We start from the raw sequence: 21620 nt of genomic DNA, 5'->3' as shown, positions 1-21620 counted from the left end.
CGGGTTCAAGGTTTGTTGTGACTGTTAACTGAAGTTGGGTAGAACATTATCCAGCCTGCATAGCAACCATTTTGTTTAGAACAGACAACCAGCCAGTTTGCATAGCAACTACGTAAAAATTAATTAACTACTGGGTCGCATCTGTAGCAACATCACCAAAATAACTAACAACCAGATTTTTGGCCAAACTATATCTTCTGAATGGGTATAGACAAAGAAGAGCGCTCCAGTAGGTACCAACACAATCAAGGGACATTTTCTCAAAAGTTGGGTTACAAGTTTATAAACTTTCAAAGCAGTGTAACTTTCCCACTGTAGTGTATGATATACTATTGTCTAGCTCTGAGTCTCTACTTTCTCCAATGTAAAAAACACCATTTCAAATTTTGCTACATAAGACAGAATCGAGCCCGGCGGTCACATTTACAATGTGACTTTTATTTCACCTAGCTGGTACATATCCAGAATGTTAGAGAATCACATTGGCGATTCCTACACTTCTGAGACTCCACAGATTCACTTAGGGTCAGACCAGAGACAACTTGTCCACTAAAGCCTGTCAGTGGAGCAAGCTGTCTTAAAGATAGCAGTGCTGTAAAAAGACTGTAAAGCCTGTGGATATGAAAGAGAGCACTTGCTGAAACCCCAAATACACCGCCCTGGTCAGGGTGAAAAACGCATCACTCTCCACAACTACAGCCAGTGTTCACACAATGTTACACAGTGTTACAGCCAGGATTCACACAATACCCCATAATGTCCAAGTGGAATTATGTTTCTAGATATTTTTACAAATTAATAAAAAACTGAAATGTCTTGAATCAATAAGTATCCAACCCCTTTGTTATTGCAAGCCTAATAAGTGCAGGAGTAAAAACATAATACTACAAAGAAATAGGCATCCTTCCTAACTAAGTTGCCGGAGAGGAAGGAAACCGCTCAGGGATTTCACCATGAGGCCAATGGTAACTTTAAAACAGTTACAGGATTTAATGGCTGTGATTGGAGAAAACTGAGGATGGATCAAAAACGTTGTAGTTACTCCACAATACTAACCTAAATGAACGATTGAAAATTAGGAAACCGGTACAGAATGAAAATATTTCAAAACATGCATCCCATTTGCAATAAGAAACTAAGGTAAAAGTGCCAAAAATGTGGCAAAGAAATGTACTTTATGTCCTGCATAAGCATTATGTTTGAGGAAATCCAACAGCACTGAGTACAACTTTAAAGCATGGTGGTGGCTGCATCATGTTATGGGTATGCTTGTCATCTGCAAGGACAAGGGAGTTTTTTAGGATAAAAAGAAACAGCATAGAGCTAAGCACAGGCAAAAGCCTTGAGGAAAACCTGGTTCAGTCTGCTTTCCAACAGACACTGGGAGACAAATAATATATAATACAATGGAGTTGCTTGCCAAGACAACATTGAATCATTCTGAGGGACCTAGTTACAGTTGACTGTTGAGCAATGATAAACAGCCAACTTGATAGAGCGTGTAAAATGTTAGAAAGAATAATGTGCAAATATTGTACAATCCAGGTGGCAAAGCTCTGAGACTTACACAGAAATACTAAATTCTGTAATCACTGCCACAGGTGATTCTAACTTGTATTGACTCAGGGGTGTGAATACTTAAGAGGTATTTCTTTATTTAATTTATACATTTACAAACGTTTTCCCTTTGTCATTATGGGCTATTGTGTATAGATGGGTGAGAAAAATATATTTAATCCATTTTCAATTAAGGCTGTAACAACAAAATGAGGAATAAGTCATGGAGTAAGAACACTTTCTGAAGGCACTGTACTTCTTGCAAACTGTGGAATGCCTTACCCCTAACCATAGTCACATTTATAAGGTCTTTATAGGGAAAATGTTTTGTCTTTTGTTCCTTTCGAATTACGTATTCATTTAACATTTAAACATACCCACAGCACCTCCTCTCCAACATTGTAGCACGATTTATGTTTTCCATTTTCAAAAATTTGCCCGTTGAAGTGTTTGAAAAGGTGTGCATGAAAGAAAATGCACTAATTTGACGTAAGAAACATAACCATACGTTTCTCCAAATGACTACCTGGCAAAGAGAAATAAATTGAAGCACAATATGTGGTTTAGAGATTTTGCCACGACATGTTCGGGCCAAAAGTGAATCCTGAGCGCTCCCTCTCACTGTGCTATAACAGCAGGGTGGAGTCTAATGGGATCGGAGGCTGCAAGAGAGATCAGTGATGGCTGAGAGCTGACTTAACAAAATAATAAACTACGATCCTGGTACACTAATGGCGTAGGCTAATTATTGCACAACCCTACTTCTACGCAACTAGCAGAGGAAAAAAAATGTCACGTTCAGTCAGTCTCATTCAAAATAAGTCTGTTGCTGAAAACAATGTTCCCACTTTTATATGCAGACTGAATAAGGTTTATGTTGTACAGGGAAAAAACATTTTATCTACCAGTACCATTCTTCTTTCCCTATCATGCTCAAGGCCATTGAACGACATACAACTGGTGTCAATATGTCACCAAGCTAAAATAAGGTAAACTGTCACGCAAGTATGTTTTCACACAAAGTTGGGCAGGTAGCCTAGCTGTTTAGAGCGTTGGCCCAGTAAACGAAAGGTTTGAATCCCCAAGCCAGCAAGGTAAAAAAATCTGCCACTTTGCCCTTAAGGCAGTTAACCCTCAACAACATCTGCTCCCCGGGCACTGATGACTTGGATGTTGATTAAGGCAGCCCCTCCCGCCTTTCTAATTCAGAGGGGTTGGCTGCAGAAGACACATTTTGATTGAATGCATTCAGTTGTGCAACTGACTAGGTTTCCCTTTCCCTGGTTGAATGTATAGGGCCAAACCACAAAAGCCAAAATAATCACTTCCCATGCGCTCAATGTAACATGACAGCTTAATTTGAACATTTAGAGAGCCGAATGCACATCAAAACTTTGGCAAGCAATTCATACAAGAAAAGTGCGATAGTTTTCAATCCAAAATTACCATGCATAAGTACTGCTTGTAAAATGTGCTATCAATATTCCAATGATTTATGCCATAAATACACATAAGTGACAGCTTGTTGGTGTAAAGATTGCATGTCAAGAGAATGTATAGAATGTACAGTGCATTTCAGAGTGTCGCTCCCTCCTTTAAATGCACTTGAAACAAATGACTGCTCTATAAATACTCCCTTTAAGTTTGGGAGGAACAAATCATATAACATGGAATGAAACTGTGACCTTCAGCAATGTACTCAGGTTTAATTGAATAATCTAAAACTAGGTGTGCCCAAAACATGTCCCCCTTTGACATTTAAGTCAATACTCTTTTCGCTCTACCTTAAAAGCAGTCTCTTTATCTTGCACCTTAACTAAATCACATTATTGTATACGATCTTTAGAGGCCACCTCTAGCTCTCCAGAAAATCTAACTTTCCTGTCCGATTGGTTACGCAGAGTATGAATCATTGATATGGTGTGTGTTTAATACTTTCTTATATATTTTAGTTATCAGTCACATGCCAACCGGAAGACTTGGACATAAATTGACATGCAACAGGTTCAGGCCGCACCTGGAAACCACCAGTGCCATGTTTGTTTAGTCTATGTTCACACCACTGTCTTTGCCAATGGGTTGAGTGGCAAATGGAAACACACTCATTAGTCACCTGTACCTTCATATTATGCACTTAAAAACACACATATGTGTCAGGATGACCCCGAAAAAACAAGACAAACGTCCAAGGACTACCGAGGTGACAAAAACTGGGTGACAAAGTAAAGACAAAACAGGAGGGGGTGGGGGTGGGGGGTATTTGCTGGTTTAAAATGGATTCCAAAAAATGGGATACATTTTAACCAGGGATTACCTTTCTGTTACTAACTGACAAGCACTGATACCAGTCGTTCTCATCGGGAAGAGAGTGGCCGTCGTCGAGGACTGTCCAGCAGGACCTCGCCTGGGCACTAGCAGCAAACAGAAAAAAACACTCCAGGCTATGGTGGCAGCATGACCGCAAGAGCCACACCCACTCCACCAGAACAGTCCGGATGTCCTCCACGCTGCTGGGATTGAGAAAATTGGGCACCGCAAAGCATGGATTTGCAAAAAAGCAAACGGGAATCTATGAGCAAGCAACATGGGGATTTTGGGGCAGGCGCCTCACTAGTAGCAAGAGTGGTAGTTGTTGAAACTGAAAGTACCTGAAAGTACTCTGTTGAGTTAAAATGATTGGCATTCCAACTAGAGCTACAGTTAATTGTTTTATAGCTACTCCGAGTTGTCTCGAGAGATTAACTCCTGGGACAGGCTGACTGTCTATGGGGTAACCCATAGCATGCCCCTGTTCTGTGGTGCTTGTTCAAAGCACTTTCTGCAAGGTCCACTTGGGTAATACCCAGCGTCCCATGCTCTGTCCCAGCAAGCACACTGACATTCTCTGCTAAACCCGTGAGGTCTGTAGGTATAACTTTTCGCTCCTGGTTCTCCCACATAGAAGCTCCTGATTCAGATTCAATGCTAGACCCATATCCAGATACAAATTGAGACCCAGAACCAATTTTAGACCTGGAGCTGAATTCACAGTCAAATTCAGAACTAAATTCAGACCCGCATCCGAATTCAGAACCAGAACCAGATCCAAATCCAGACCCACTCCCAACCCCTGACCACCCCCAGAGACCAGATCCAGACCCCATATTGCAGAGGTGCCTTTACCAGGTTTACTTCCCCTTGACGTGGACCCATGGGCATCCTTTTCAATTGGGCGCTCATTCCTGGCTTGTGACCACACAGTGGTCAGCTTGTGGGTCTCTGTGGCCTTCAAATTCTGGTCCCAAGTTTGTACAAACTTACGTTTCCCACTAGCTACGTCAATGATCTCTGCCCCATCTTCTCCAACGTTGTCCGGGTTCCCAGATCCCTCATTGTCCAGCGTTGGGGCCTCAGTGGTGCCGTCTGTACTGCTCCAGGAAAACCACAACGCCTCACTACGACCCAACAAGAGTACCAGTAAAAAAGAGACACCAATCTTGCAATCCATCCTGCTGCTGCCCCTAGTACTCCACCAGCAGCGTTGATCAAGCTCCCAGAGTGAACTGTGACTTGCCCACAGCCACTGATTCACTCCACATGCACCGTTCTCATCCAGTACTCTGCAGAGTCACCACACACAGCCCACCAGCCAGAGGGGGAAAAGTGAAGAGGAGTGTCTTAATTCAAAGGGGGGGACGGCAGAGGGAGGTCTCTTCCTTATTGGTTACACTCTTAATCTTTCCCTCCTACACTCCTTTTGTCACAGCAGTGAAAAGGGTCTCTTCTGCTGTGATACCTTTAGAAAAAATGTTTGCTTGCCTTTCAATTTAAATGTTGCTGCTTTTCAATGTTTTATAGAAAATTGCCATTTGTTCCTCCTGAGTTAATCTCTTTGTACAAGCATAATAAGAGAAACCCCCTATCATAAAAACTAAAGTACGTAAAAGTAGCAGGACCTAAGGATGTGCACTTCTCCATTCATGAACAATTCGATACGCATCTATACTGAAAAAAAAATATAAAAGCAACATGTGAAGTGTTGGTACCATGTTTCCTGAGCTGCTGAAATAAAATATTCCAGAAATGGTCCATATATACAAAAAGCTTATTTCTCTCATATTTTGTGCACTAATTTGTTTACAGCCCTGTTAGTGCTAATTTCTCATTTGCCTAGATAATCCATCCACCTGACATCTGATTAAACAGCATAATCATTACAGAGGTGCACCTTCTGCTGGGGACAATTAAAGGCCACTCTAAAATGTGCAGTTATGTCACACAACACAAATCCACAGTCAAGTTTTGAGGGAGTGTGCAATTGACATGCTGACTGCAGGAATGTCCACCAGAGTTGCTGCTCGTCGTCCTCAACAGGATCTAGACCTGACTGCAGTACGGCATCTTAACCTCCTTCAGTAGGCAAATGCTCACCTTCGATGGCCACTGGCACGCTGGAGAAGTGTGCACTTCATGGATGAATCCCAGTTTCAACTGTACCGGGCAGGTGGCCGACAGCGTTTATAGCGTCGTGTGGGCAAGTGGTTTGATGATGTCAACGTTGTGAACAGAGTCCCCCATGGTGGCGGTGGGGTTATGGTATGGGCAGGCATAAGCTACGGACAAGGAACACAATTGAATTTTATCGACGGCGATTTGAATGCACAGAAATACCATGACAGGATCCTGAGGTCCATTATTGTGCATTCATCTGCCTCCATTACCTCATGTTTAAGCATGATAATGCACGGCCCCATGTTGCAAGGATCTGTACACAATTCCTGGAAGCTGTCACCCATTGAGCATGTTTGGAATGCCCTGGATTGACATGAATGACAGTGTGTTCCAGTTCTCGCCAATATCCAGCAACTTCGCACAGCCATTGAAAAGGAGTGGGACAATATTCCACAATCAACAACCTGATCAACTCTATGCGAAGGAGATGTGTCACTCCGCATGAGGCAAATACCAGATACTGACTGGTTTTCTGATCCTTGCCCTTAGCTTTTTAAAAAAGTATCTGTGACCAACAGATGCATATCTGCATTCCAGTCATGTGAAATCCATAGATTAGGACCTATTGAATTTATTTCAATTGACTGATTTCCTTATATTAACTAACTCAGTGAAATCTTTGAAATTGTTGGATGTTGCATTTATATTTTTTGCGATTAGGTTGGATTTTTAAAAAACAAAACAAATGTAATTAAAATGTGTTGCTGATGGGATGACTTCTTTAATCTGAATGGCCGTCTCATAGTGTGTGTGTGTGTAGGCACCTGAGTTGAGCCATAGGGAAGACTGAGCATCTTCCACCCCACTATCAGATTAGCGGTGGAGGCAATTTATGCTTGTCTTCTCCCCCAACTTATTATTTGAAATCACCATCACCCACTGATTAACTTATACTTATTGCATATAAATGTTTTGAGCTAGTGCTATGTCAATATTTATGTTTTACCCCGTCTCCAAAACAAATGGTTTAGACCGTTTTGAATTTTACATAGAGTTTCTCCAACCCTGACCAATGACTGCCCTGACCATGCACAGCTCGCAAAAAGGACTGCTGTACCCTATGTAAAAATGACTAAATACACTGACCGTTTAAAGCAAAACTATCAAAACAATTTCTTATTGTGAACGTGAATAATCAAAATAAAATCTGAATGATTGAAAACCCCAACCAGCAGTTGACCATTAGTTGTGTCCAACTCCAGTAAAAAAAAAGGAAATCTACAGTGCACTTGGTAACACTGATCCAGCAAATTACATTGGTTGACACTCAACTAATAAAGCCTATTATTTGACAATGTGAATGGTGAAGGAGTCACACAGGTGTATCCTGTTAGAACAGGGATAGGCCAACCTCTCGTTGGTGCGAGCAGTTGTAGCACTGAGCAGCACTGTGTACACAGTTGTTATCTGACAGTCATATGCAGTTACTGTACATGCATAACGGTTTGATGGGCTACTGAACCGAAGGAGAGGATGCATCAATTCAGTCAACAGATAAGAGGTATTTTCGGAGTTAAACATTAGTGAACCTGCTATTAGTAACATTTTAATCCATTTTCTGAACGATGCGGGCTTTTAATTTGGACTGCTTGGGCTCCCTTGACCATCTGTGAATCTTTACATTACAAGTAGGAGCATGAGGAGTGAGTGTTCAGGGTTTTATGGTCTTGCTCTTCTCTACCTCTGTCATTTGATCTGAAGTATAGAGGGATATAAACAAACATGACATTAATTACATTCTTTATCTTTTGTGTGAAAGATAAAAATACAGCAATGCGGTGAACACATTCACACATTCGTTTCACCAAACAGTATAAAATAGCTTATTAGCTATCTGACAGAGCCAGTAATGCAACGATACATTTAACAATCCATTTGTCTAGGAACACGAGATCAAAATCGAATTCTATGATCCAGAGATGAGTAATCACATCATTTCTTAAGAGGGACTTTCCCAGAGTTTTATTAAGTTTGAGAGCAATCAAAACATATCGCCTGGCAAAATGAACTCTGTGTACTCGGGTTTCTATCAAGAACACATATCAGGGTGGATCGAAGGTGGATGAACTTGTACAAAAATTCTTCACTTATTCTCTCTCCCACCCTCTGTGCATACCATTCCCTCCCAAGTCTCACATAAATCTTTGTCTCCTGCCCTACCTCATAATTAATTTTCCACTCTGTCTAGGCCCCCCTGCTTCTGGGGCCCCATGCTGCGTGTGGTTACATAGTAATCCTAGGTCTCACTGTCTTGTTCAGACTGGTTCCAGGATGGCCTGTGGGGGACGTTGACAGAGACCCTTGACATCTGCTAATGGGAGCGTTGCGATCTAAGGAAGAGGGGCTGTGTCGCTCTCTAATAGCACGAGGCTTTAAAAAAAAATAAAAAAAACATGCTGGGGCTGTGTATAGGTTCTGCTTGTTGACAGAGGAACTCAACCGCAAACGCATTGCCCACGGCCCCCATATAATTTTCAGTGGTCCTATGTTGGGGAGTCTTGTCAATGGAAATCTCTTCACATGGCATGACAACTTTATCCCTTGGCGTGACTTGTGTCTCAGCATAGCTCAGGGTCAGTGAGGGTCCCATTCACCCCTTGTCTTGGAGTCTCCATGTTAGTTTGAGGCGAGTGGGGGAGGTGGTGAACAAACAATGATTTTTTTTGAGATTCAGGGTCATACAATCGCTGTCAGTCAAAGAGAATGTCATGCCTTGTTTATCAAAGCCTCTACTGTATCTAATGGGAACAAAAATAGTAAAAGAAATAGGTAATTAACTTGGTCTGGGACTTACTGGTATAATCAAGTTTTGTGTTATTTCTCCAAAATAAGCATTTTTCTAGAAGGGCTGTGAAGAAAAGGGTCTAAGGTGAAACAGTATTGAAGCATGATCTTCTAATATGATACAGGCTAGTCTACTGTGCGAACATGGGCAGTCATCCATCCTGAGTTAAGTTAATTTAGTTAAGTCTCAAAAAGCAAGTTGGAGCATGTTGAAATGCATATTGATTCAGTGGCCTCCTCTTGGGATGAATGCTTGCTTGCCCCTTGAGGGAGAGAGGGAGGTAACCCCATTGCACAGGATATACTGGCAGTCACTTCCTATGAGGAAGTGAGGCTTTGGTTGTAACATGCCAAAGACCATTTGCTGGATCTGAGGGGAAACATTGCAAAACTTTTCCAAGAGGACTAAAAGACAGGGTTGCTACTGTAAAACTGTTAAAGCCCCTATGCAGTTTTTGTAATTGTACTTTTAAATCATCACTGTTAATCTAATAAATCATGGATTATTTAATTAAAATAACTAAGATATATTTTTTATGATTTATTTCCCTGAGCCTCCTTTGGTCCTTGAAATGCTCAGTCAGATGTGAAGATATTTACATACACAGCCCTGATTGTCTGATAGGGTGGTCTCGAGCCCGCTCCCTCAACCAGAAGTTCCATCCCACCTGAACAGGCTGAAATTCCAGACATTTGTTTCAAACAGCCCTAAGACAAAAGGGGAATAATTAACATTTTCACAATTTTTAGTGTTGTGTCGACCTCAGTGAGGAAATATATATATTTTTAAATTAGCAGGAAATCACATTTTAACTGCACTGCACCTTTAAATAGGACTACCATTAATCTGCATTTAAGTCAATTTGAGCTCCATTCCCAGGGAAAATATTTCAGGTATATGTTTGGCGTGCCAGCAGTTAATGAGAAAATACAAAAATAACATACTAAACCAGGCACTGAAAGCAGACCCTTTTTCTGCTGTAATTCAATAAATGCATGCAGTGCTTAGGGTAATGTACTGGATCGACTACACTTATCCTTCAGTAAAACAACAAAAGTCTACTGTAAACCACGGAAAACCTGCAGACATCCAGCGATTGAACTAAACTGGTAAATCGCTCTTGTGCGTTTCTCCCCACTGGCCACATGAGGTTTGTAATTAAGACAAGGAAGGGGATTTGGAAATGGATAATGATCACTTGACACCAGAAACAAAAGGTTAATGAACTCATACTCTAATTTTCCCTCACCAGAGAAGATATTAGCACAACACTGTTATAATGTCTTTTGTCTCCCATTGTTTGCCTGTTTTCTAAGGAAATTAACAAGTCACAACTTTCAGATAAAGCAGTCTATTGAATTACTTCCATGTGGAGTCCAAGTTACCACCCCTTCATTCCGGTTACAACTTCATATACATCCACACACCCATCTCCCTCTTTGATTCTCACAGATTAGGATGAAGGAGGATTTAATGTGTTGTCCTGTGCATTCGCCCCATCGTGATCACAGAGCTAGCTTCCTCCGTTGCTCTCACATCCGACCTGTCGGTTATAAAACTTTTTTTTTTAAGTGTGTGGTAGATTTTTTCTAACCGTGCACAGACACATCCTGCCCCTTTTCTGATATCGGCTTTGTGTGTGTGTGTGTGTGTGTGTGTGTGCCCCTCCCTCTCCAAGTCCAGTCACTGTGCATCAGATGCCAGAGCCTTCTGCCTCCCACCATACCCAAAGAGAGAATTATACTGTTGAGTAGAACAAAGACTTAGCATGGATGCAGTTGTCTGGAGAAATCCAACTAGAGTGTTTTTAGTGAGGCTATGAAATGAATGGGCAGGGCCTAAATGTGTCTTAAATGTGAAATGTAATGCGTGATAGAGATAGTTCACAGGGTTTGCAAGGTTTCATAGGGGTTGGAAGTCTGGCGAAAAGAGTGGGTGGCCATGAATATCCTCAGCTTGGTGTGTGCTCTGCCGGAGTCTCCTCCGCATCAGGAAACACGCTTATTTCTGGAAATCCCTGAGAGATAAATTCTAAAAACGGATGCCGAGTGACAGCGCCCAAGCGTTTTCAACACAGGATCTCTCCACGGAACAAATGTATCTTGAGTGCAGTCGAACAGTGAAGAGCTCTTATTTTTCTTTCATGTCCACATCCTGTCGTGGACATGAGGCATGTTCATTTGCAAAGGGTAATTATTTGCAAGCATTGTGTAATGTATGCACTGTTATGTCTAACAAAGGAGTTCAATTATAAGAAACTTGGACACCATCCTTTTTTTTGTTTTTTCACTGTGGTGCCTTGGGATAAGGTTAGTACTTTAAGATTTTAAAACGGAGTAATAAAACCAAATCATGATCTAATTTTTGGCCCATTTTCCTCATGTTAACAATGTAAAAATCCAAGTATTTCAGTTGTCGTGGTTAAAACTTACAAATAAATGCTCATTAACTTTTAAATGTTCAAACTTGAAACTTCACTGCTTTAACTAATGATATCTGAACCATAAATTCCTGTTCCAGTATAAAATCAAGAATCATACTGTAGGTAAAGGGAATGTCAAATCAAACGAAGATGTGTTGAATGGCTCTTGATGAAGTGTAATACATAGATCACAGGTTCAGCGGTACCCTATCACATCAAACAGTAGGGAGAAAGATAAGAAAATTCTGCATAGATGGGTACATATACAGAGCAAAAATATAAACGTAACATGTTAAAGTGTTGGTCCCATGTTCATGAGCTGAAATAAAAGATCCCAGAAATGTTCCATACAGACAAAAACCTTTTTATGCACAAATTTGTTTACTTCCCTGTTATTGAGCATTTCTCCTTTGGCAAGGTAATCCATCCACCTGACATGTGGCATAACAAGACGCTGATTAAACCACATGATTATTACACAGGTAGACCTTGTGCTGTGGACAATAAAAAGCCACTCTAAAATGTGTAGTTTTGTCACACAACACAATGCCACACATCTCAAGTTGAGGGAGGAATGTCCACCAGATCTATTGCCAGAGAATTTTGTTAATTTCTCTACCATAAGCTGCCTCCAACATAGTTTTAGAGAATTCCACATCCGGCCTCTTCACCTGCGGGATAGTCTGAGACCAACCACCCGGACAGCTGATGAAACGAAGGAGTATTTTTGTCCGTAATAAAGCCCTTTAGTGGGGAAAAACTCCTGATTGGCTAGGCCTGGCTCCCCAGTGGGTGGGCCTATGTCCTCCCAGGCCCGCCCATGGCTGCGCTCCTGCCAAATCATGTTAACTCCATAGAATAGGGGCTAAGGAATTTATTTCAATTGACTTATTTCCTTCTATGATTTTACTGATATACAGTTCATATAAGGAAATCGGTCAATTGAAATGAATTCATTAGGCCCTAATCTATGGATGTCACATGACTATGCAGGGGCACAGCTCTGGTGGAATTCTTATGGTAGAGAAATTAACATTCAATTCTCTGGCAACAGCTCTGGTGGACATTACTGCAGGCAGCATGCCAATTGCGCTCTCCCTCAAAAACATCTGTGTTTTGTTGCGTTAATAATTTTGTTCAGTATACATGACTGTCCTTAAAAAAATACACATATACTATTCATTTAAATTCTGGAGGAGTCAAGATACTAGCTTTTGATGTAGCAGGGGAACTTCTCAAGTCCCCCTGCAGACAGAAACGCCTAGGTTGTGTTCATTAGGGCACGCAACAGGAAACCTTTAAAAACGTTTTGCAACAGAAAACTAAAATAAGTATTTCTTATTGGACAAATCCAGGTGGTTCCTCCCTGTTTCAGACTGTTTTCTTCAGTTTAGTGCACACTGAACAAGACCCAGAGGCTTACTGTGGGAAGGAATTACATCTGAGCTTGGTATCAAATTAACTACAAAACTAAGAAACCCTATGTGAAAAGCAGCCTACAACAACTTGGCCTTAGTGTGCTTGTCACATCAAGTGGTAACTATTGGATGTAATATCTTCTTTGGCCAGAGCCCAAAACATTGTGGGAACTCGTGACTCTCCATTAAGTCTCAGGGATCTGTGAAGGAATCTTGTGGCGGATATGCACTTGGCATCGAACCAAGGGGCATCGACGGGAGGAGGTGGCTGTAGAAATAATCATGAGTGGCACTGTAAATTGTAGTGGACAAGGGCAGTTGAATGCCCATCAATATGATAACTAATGGAAAAACAGGGACATGAAGCAGAAAATGGTTTGATTTCCATGCTTATCATCTTTCTGGTATCACTCCTAAAGTTAAAAATGAAAAATATTAACTGTAATGTGAGCCCTGTGTGCATCCCCCCCTTCATATCCCACACCTTCTCCCTTGTTGTTACAGCTAGCTAGGGTCATTGGCCTCTTGCTGGGAGTCACCATAATGCCAGGGCCACGGTGAATAAACAGGCCCCGGTATATGGACTCCAGACACAGGCTTATCTAATGACACACACTGATCACTTTACCTAATAACATTCCTATTCACTTCTACACACAACACACACTTCTGTTGACTTTAACTTCTGTCACGCATTCATATACACACTCCCTCAATTACGCACAAACATATGTATGTACATTCGCATGCATGCACACATACATTTGCATGACCCCACAAACCCACAACTACAGTACCAGTCAGAAGTTTGGACACACTTACTCATTCAAGAGTTTATATTTATTTTTTACAGTTTTCTACACTGTAGAATAATAGTGAAGACATCAAAACTGTGAAATAACACATTTAAATCATGCAGTACACCACCCAGAGTGTTAAACAAGTTAAAAAATATATATTTTAGATTCTTCAAAGTAGCCACCCTTTGCCTTGATGACAGCATTGCACACACTTGGCATTCTCTCAACCACCACCACTTGGAATGCTTTTCCAACAGTCTTGAAGGAGTACCCACATACAAATCAAATCAAATGTATTTATATAGCCCTTCGTACATCAGCTGATATCTCAAAGTGCTGTACAGAAACCCAGCCTAAAACCCCAAACAGCAAGCAATGCAGGTGTAGAAGCACATACAGTATGCTGAGCACTTGTTGGCTGCTTTTCCTTCACTCTGCAGTCCAACTCATTCCAAACCATCTCAATTTGGTTGAGGTCGGGTGATTATGGAGGACAGGTCATCTGATAAAGCACTCCATCACTCTCCTTCTTGGTCAAATAGCCCTTACACAGCCTGGAGATGTCTTGAAAAACAAATGATAGTCCCACTAAGCACAAACCAGATGGGATGGTGTATCGCTGCAGAAATCTGTGGTAAAGTGTGTCTTGAATTCTAAATAAATCAGTGTCACCAGAAAAGCACCCCCACACCTCCTCCATGCATCACAGTGGGAACCACACATGCAGAGATCATCCGTTAATCTACTCTGCGTCTCACAAAGACACGACGTTTGGAACCAGAAACACTCACATTTGGACTTATCAGACGAAAGGACAGATTTCCAACAGTCTAATGTCCATTGTTTGTGTTCTTTGACCCAAGCAAGTCTCTTATTATTGGTGTCCTTTAGTAGTGGTGTCTTTGCAGCAATTCAATCATGGAGGCCTGATTCATGCAGTCTCCTCTGAACAGTTGATGTTGAGATGTGTCCGTTACTTGACCTCTGTGAAGCATGTATTTGGGGTGCAATTTCTGAGGCTGGTAACTCTAATGAACTTATCCTCTGCAGCAGAGGTAACACGGGGTCTTCCTTTCCTATGGCGGTCCTCATGAGAGCCAGTTTCATCATAGCGCTTGATGGTTTTTGCGACTGCACTTTAAGAAACTTTCAAAGTTGGTATTTTACCATATATCTTTTGTATACCACCCCTACCTTGATACAACAACTGATTGGCTTAAACGCATTAAGGAAAGAAATTCCACAAATTAACAAGGCACACCTGTTAATTGAAATCCATTCCAGCTGACTACACCATGAAGCTGGTTGAGAGAATGCCAAGAGTGTGCAAAGCTCTCAAGGCAAAAGGTGGCTACTTTGAAGAATCTAAAATATATCTTAATTTGTTTAACACTTCTTTGGTTGCTACATGATTCCATGTGTTATTTCATAGTTTTGATGTCTTCACTATTATTCTACAATATAGAAAATAGTCTAAATAAATAAAAACCCTGGAATGAGTAGGTGTGTCCAAACTTTTGACTAGTACTGTATATGACTGTCTGCACAAACCCCTGTGGCCATACATAGTGTAATGTCACAGCTGGGCAGTATAATAAATATATCTAGGTATGTGCCAACAGCAGACCAGAAATAAACACAAATATTGTGATAAAATCTAATAAATGTACCTACCACACAAAACGCAAAGGAAACCACAAAGCAGGTCAACCACAAAGGGTTGAAGAAATACAGCGATTACCAGAACTTTCATAAGTGACTCTTGAGAAAAGGAATTGGAAAAAGCATGGGGGCGTTGAGATGCAAACTCTCACTGGAGGTCTGACTGGCTAAACGGTTTCTCATGCTGTGTACACAGGGGATGCGTCACCTCGAAACCAAAATACTAAGAGGTTTTTAAACTTAACAAGAGACATGAGGAGTATCTGGTCCCTGTCCAACAACTTACTCCCCATTCAGCTGACCTGACAAAACTGTTGAGTAGGCTTGTACACCGACAAAACATCAATTTCCTCTCAACTCCCCTCATGTCTTTCGTGAAAGCCAATGATGTTAACATAGCTAGTGTCATGACACCATCAGTGGTCATCCTGAAGTTCCCAGCAGATGGCAGCACTCAAAACAATATCTCCAGAACTGCTGTGACTATAGCCATGTTTCTCAATCCATAACTGTGAGACTCAACACATTCTGGTTGAATTAGGTGTGTTAGTGCTGAGCCAAAGCAAATATGTGCAACCAGCCTCCCAGGAATGGATTGAGAAACATTGTCCTGTAGCATGCTGTAGACTCCATCATTTGTGTGTGTGTATACACAAGTTCCACAGGGCACTATTGCAGCACCTGAAGGAACGTTTGAAAAGGCTATAATGCAGAGTTCACAAAGCCATTTTAGGCAGAAATTGTCGGAGACGTGTTTATGGAGATTGAGTAAAGGCGGACAAGGAAGGTTGGAGGAGGTTCAAACCAAGGAGTGCGAGAGGGGAGTTAATTTGACAGCCATCTTTTCAGGCCTGCTCTCGGAAGCCTCGTACTTTAGACAAACCTTATCCTGTAGAGACAAACTCCAGAGCCAGCTCAGCCCTGTGGAATCTTGCGGTCCTGCTCAGGCAAGCAGAAGCAGCATCCACCAACTTCAACGCTACATTCCTGAACAACCTGGGAGAATGTAGCCCATAGAAACTCAGCCCAGTCAAATAGATACAGTAGAGAGAGAGACTGAGGGAAAGCGAGAGAGACCGCGAGAGCGTGTTTCCTCAAGGAACCTTTTTAAGGCAGAATACATCTATAGTCTTAGCAACATCACTGAAAACCATGTGCCTCTAGCAAAAATCATGTAAAAGTTATTCCCAAGATTACCGGAACTATGTTTTTTCTTTCTGCCGCGGATTTGTGCGGATGTCGTTGACCGTTTTAAACTACTCGCAAGCCGCTATAACAAACATTATGGCGGTGGGTAGTGGTTAAGACCATTGGGTCAGTAACTGAAAAGTTGCTGGTTCAAATCCCTGATCTGACTATGTGAAAAGTCTCTTGATGTGCCCTTGAGCAAGGCACTTCATCTTAATTGCTCCTGTAAGTCGCTCTGGATAATAGCATCTGCTAAATGACTAAATATATTATAATTTATTTAGCTAGCTAGACATGTTACCTAGCTAGCAAGCAACCTGAGCACGCTTTCCCAAAAGCATCTGAAGGCTGAGTTTATCTTAGAACCATAGGACCCTATGATTCTTTAATGATTAATTTAGCCTTAAAAGGCTTTTGGAAAACCGGGCCACTGACTAGGCGATGCTTGGCCACTGACTAGGCGATGCACAAATTTGGATGGCACAGGAAGAACAGAAGGAATAGGCTACTTGTGTGTGAAAGAGTGGGAGTAAGTGAGGGACAGAGGATGTGGGAGAGTTTATAGGTAGGGCTGGCTAATATATTTAATTAATTAGATTAATTAGAAAGTTTTTGGACCATATTCCAAATGCCATTATCGCAAGAGTCAAGGTTCTGTTATTTTTATGAGCATTTAGGTCTGTTTGTTCTCGTGTTGTATTTTGGTCTCGTCTCCTTCGCTCCTCTGTGCGGTGTACTCCCATTTACGCCAGAGAAATACGGTAGGCCACTAGATTTCAACATCTGAACAAAGTGGACAGGCTAACATGCTTTTCAAACAGTTGGAGACAGACAGAAGGGTGTGTTAACAATTCAACTGTTCCACTTCATTAGCTAGTAAATAGATCTAAGTTAGCTCAAATTTAAACTGAAAGATTAGCTGGCTAATCTAGCACGTGGGCTTGAGAGATTGTTAATGAGAACTGTGTACATTTTTTATAGCCTAATGCAAGAAGTTAGTAATTATTAGTCGATGTGCATTATGCACGGTTCTAGTTAGATTTGTAACAAAAAAGGTCATTTTCATAGACCGACTTGAAAGCCAGATCAGTGATTATTGCAACACAAAAAAAGCTGGTTAAACTATTTTGAACAAATTAAATAATTAGGCCGCTCAGCAAGGAAGAAGCCACTGCTCCAAAACCACCATAAAAAATCCAGACTACGGTTTGCAACTGCACATGGGGACAAAGATTGTTCTTTTTGAAGAAATGTCCTCTGTTCTGATGAAACAGAAATAGAACTGTTTGGCATAATGACCATCGTTATGTTTGGAGGAAAAAGAGGGAGGCTTGCAAGCCGAAGGACACCATCCCAACCGTGAAGCAAGGGGGTGGCAGCATCATATTGTGGGGGTGCTTTACTGCAAGAGGGACTGGTGCACTTCACAAAATAGATGGCATTACGAGGATCAACATTTTTGTGGATATATTGAAGCAACATCTCAAGACATCAATCAGGATGTTAAAGCCTGGTCGCAAATGGGTCTTCCAAATGGACAATGACCCCAAGCATACTTCCAAATTTGTGGCAAAATGGTTAAGGACAACAAAGTCAAGGAATTGGAGTGGCCATAACAAAGCCCTGACCTCAATCCTATAGAAAATGTGTGAGCAGAACTGAAAAAGCGTGTGAGAGCATGGAGGCCTACAAACGTGACTCAGTTACACCAGCTCTGTCAGGAGGAATGGGACAAAAAATTCACCCAACTTATTGTGGGAAGCTTGTGGAAGCCTACCCAAAACATTTTACCCAAGTTAAACAATTTAAAGGCAATGCTACCAAATACTAATTGAGTGAATGTAAACTGACCCACTGGAAATGTGATGAAAGAAGTAAAAGCTGAAATAAATCATTCTCTCGACTATTATTCTGACATTTCACATTCTTAAAATAAAGTGGTGATCCTAACTGATCTTAGACAGGGAATTATTACCAGGAATTGTGAAAAAACTGAGTTTAAATGCATTTGGCTGAGGTGTATGTAAACTTCCAACTTCAACTGTATGTGTGTGTGTACACACACACACACACACACACACACACACACACACACACACACACTGAACAAAAATATAAATGCAAAATGAAACAATTTAAACGATTTTAAGTACTTACAGTTCATATAAGGAAAACAGTCAATTGAAATTAAATCATTAGCACCACCCTCTTGGGAGCAAGGCCCAGCCAATCAGGCCCGTTTTTCACATAGCCAGCCACGTATAGTCGTTGGGCTTAGTAGGCTTTTTACTGTGCTTTGATCGACAACTGAAAAACAAGTAGGGCTGGGCGATATGGCCTGGGCGAGAATCATATCTAGATTTTTTCAAACTTATGGTCGATGCACAATATACACTACCAGTCAAAAGTTTGTACACACCTAGTCATTCAAGGGTTTTTTGTAATTTTTGCTATTTTCTACATTATTGAACAATAGTGAAGACATCAATACTATGAAATAACACATGAAATCATGTAGTAACCAAAAAAGTGGAAACAAATCCATATAGATTTTATATTTGAGATTCTTCAAAGTAGCCACCCTTTGCCTTGATGACAGCTTCATACACTCTTGGCATTCTCTCAACCAGCTTCATGAGGTAGTCACCTGGAAGGCATTTCACTTAACAGGTGTGCCTTGTTTAAAAGTTCATGTGTGGAATATCTTTCCATCTTAATGCTTTTGAGCCAATCAATTGTGTTGTGACAAGGTAGGGGTGGAGTACATTAGACGGTATTTTACCAAATAGGACTAAGTCCATATTATGGCAAGAACATCTCAAATAAGCAAAGAGAAACGACAGCCCATCAATACTTTAACACGGAACACAAACCGGCTGCGGGCGTGCGCCATCGTGCATAAATGTATTTTGTCCCTCCACACCAAATGTGATCACGACATGCAGGTTAAAATATCAAAACAAACTCTGAACCAATTACATTAATTTGGGGACAGGTCGAAAAGCATTAAACATGTATGGCAATTTAGCTAGCTAGCTTGCACATGCTAGCTAATTTGTCCTGGGATATAAACATTGAGTTGTTATTTTAACTGAAATGCACAAGGTCCTCCGACAATTAATCCACACATAAAACGGTCAACCGAATCGTTTCTAGTCATCTCTCCTCCTTCCAGGCTTTTTCATCTTTGAACTTATATGGTGATTGGCAGGTTGCTGCAAAGAAACCACGACTAAAAAGGACACCAATTAGAAGAAGAGACTTGCTTGGGCCAAGAAAGTTGAGCAATGGACAGACTGTTGGAAATCTGTCCTTTGGTATGATGAGTCCGAATTTTAGATTTATGATTCCAACCGCCGTGTCCATGTGAGACGCAGAGAAGGTGAATGGATTTTCTCCACATGTGTGGTTACCACCATGATGAAGCATGGAGGTGGTGTGATGGTGTGGGGGTACTTTGCTGGTGACACTGTCAGTGATTTATTTAGAATTCAAGGCACACTTAACCAGCATGGCTACCACAGCATTCTGCAGCGATACGCCATCCCATCTGGTTTACACTTAATGGGACTATCATTTGTTTTTCAACACACCTCCAGGCTGTATAAGGGCTATTTGACCAAGGAGAGTCATGGAGTTCTGCCTAAGATGACCTGGCCTCAACAATCACCTGACCTCAACCCAACTGAGATGGACCGCAGAGTGAAGGAAAAGCAGCCAACAAGTGCTCAAAAAGTGCTCAAAATATGTGGGAACTTCTGTTGGAAAAGCATTCCTCATGAAGCTGGTTGAGAGAATGCAAAGTGTGTTCAAAGCTGTCAAGGCAAAGGGCGGCTACTTTGAAGAATCTAAAATATAAATATACACTGCTCAAAAAAATAAAGGCAACACTAAAATAACACATCCTAGATCTGAATGAATGAAATACTCTTAAATACTTTTTTCTTTACATAGTTGAATGTGCTGACAATAAAATCACACAAAAATTATCAATGGAAATCAAATTTATCAACCCATGGAGGTCTGGATTTAGAGTCACACTCAAAATTAAAGTGGAAAACCACACTACAGGCTGATCCAACTTTGATGTGATGTCCTTAAAACAAGTCAAAATTAGGCTCAGTAGTGGGTGTGTCCTCCACGTGGCTGTATGACCTCCCTACAACGCCTGGGCATGCTCCCGATGAGGTGGAGGATGGTCTCCTGAGGGATCTCCTCCCAGACCTGGACTAAATGATGTCCCAGATGTGCTCAATTGGATTCAGGTCTGGGGAACGGGCGGGCCTGTCCATATCATCAATGCCTTCCTCTTGCAGGAACTGCTGACACACTCCAGCCACATGAGGTCTAACATTGTCTTGCATTAGGAGGAACCCAGGGCCAACCGCACCAGCATATGGTCTCACAAGGGGTCTGAGGATCTCATCTCGGTACCTAATGGCAGTCAGGCTACCTCTGGCGAGCACATGGAGGGCTGTGCGGCCCCCCAAAGAAATGCCACCCCACACCATGACTGACCCACCGCCAAACCGGTCATGTTGGAGGATGTTGCAGGCAGCAGAACGTTCTCCACGGCGTCTCCAGACTGTTATGTCTGTCACATGTGCTCAGTGTGAACCTGCTTTCATCTGTGAAGAGCACAGGGCGCCAGTGGCGAATTTGCCAATCTTGGTGTTCTCTGGCAAATGCCAAACATCCTGCACGGTGTTGGGCTGTAAGCACAAACCTCACCTGTGGACATCGGGCCCTCATACCACCCTCATGGAGTCTGTTTCTGACCATTTGAGCAGACACATGCACATTTGTGGCCTGCTGGAGGTCATTTTGCAGGGCTCTGGCAGTGCTCCTCCTGCTCCTCCTTGCACAAAGGTGGAGGTAGCGGTCCTGCTGCTGGGTTGTTACCCTCCTACGGCCTCCTCCACGTCTCCTGATGTACTGGCCTGTCTCCTGGTAGCGCTTCCATTCTCTGGCCACTACGCTGACAGACACAGCAAACCTTCTTGCCACAGCTCGGATTGATGTGCCATCCTGGATGAGCTGCACTACCTGAGCCACTTGTGTGGGTTGTAGACTCCGTCTCATGCTACCACTAGAGTGAAAGCACCGCCAGCATTCAAAAGTGACCAAAACATCAGCCAGGAAGCATAGGAACTGAGAAGTGGTCTGTGGTTATCACCTGCAGAACCACTCCTTTATTGGGGGTGTCTTGCTAATTGCCTATAATTTCCACCTGTTGTCTATTCCATTTGCACAACAGCATGTGGAATTTATTGTCATTCAGTGTTGCTTCCTAAGTG

General features: G+C 41.8%; 1 protein-coding gene across 2 annotated transcripts in view; it reads right to left on the bottom strand.

The window, feature by feature from the left end:
• LOC112234908 (collagen alpha-1(XVIII) chain) overlaps positions 1 to 21620 on the bottom strand; it is a 169788-nt gene that overhangs the window by 90215 nt on the left and 57953 nt on the right. The window contains exon 1 of one of the 2 annotated variants that reach the window (XM_024403226.2): positions 4858 to 5164. The exons of the other annotated variant lie outside the window; for it this stretch is intronic. Within the exon in view, the coding sequence (XP_024258994.1) occupies positions 4858 to 5044 (187 nt within the window). The 5' untranslated portion in view covers positions 5045 to 5164. Of the gene's footprint in view, positions 1 to 4857; positions 5165 to 21620 lie in introns of those variants that run through there. 2 annotated transcript variants of the gene reach the window in all.

Source organism: Oncorhynchus tshawytscha, linkage group LG03, assembly GCF_018296145.1.
Source record: "Oncorhynchus tshawytscha isolate Ot180627B linkage group LG03, Otsh_v2.0, whole genome shotgun sequence".
Classification (NCBI taxonomy): domain Eukaryota; kingdom Metazoa; phylum Chordata; class Actinopteri; order Salmoniformes; family Salmonidae; genus Oncorhynchus; species Oncorhynchus tshawytscha.
This window is presented reverse-complemented; position numbering and strand designations above follow the sequence as displayed.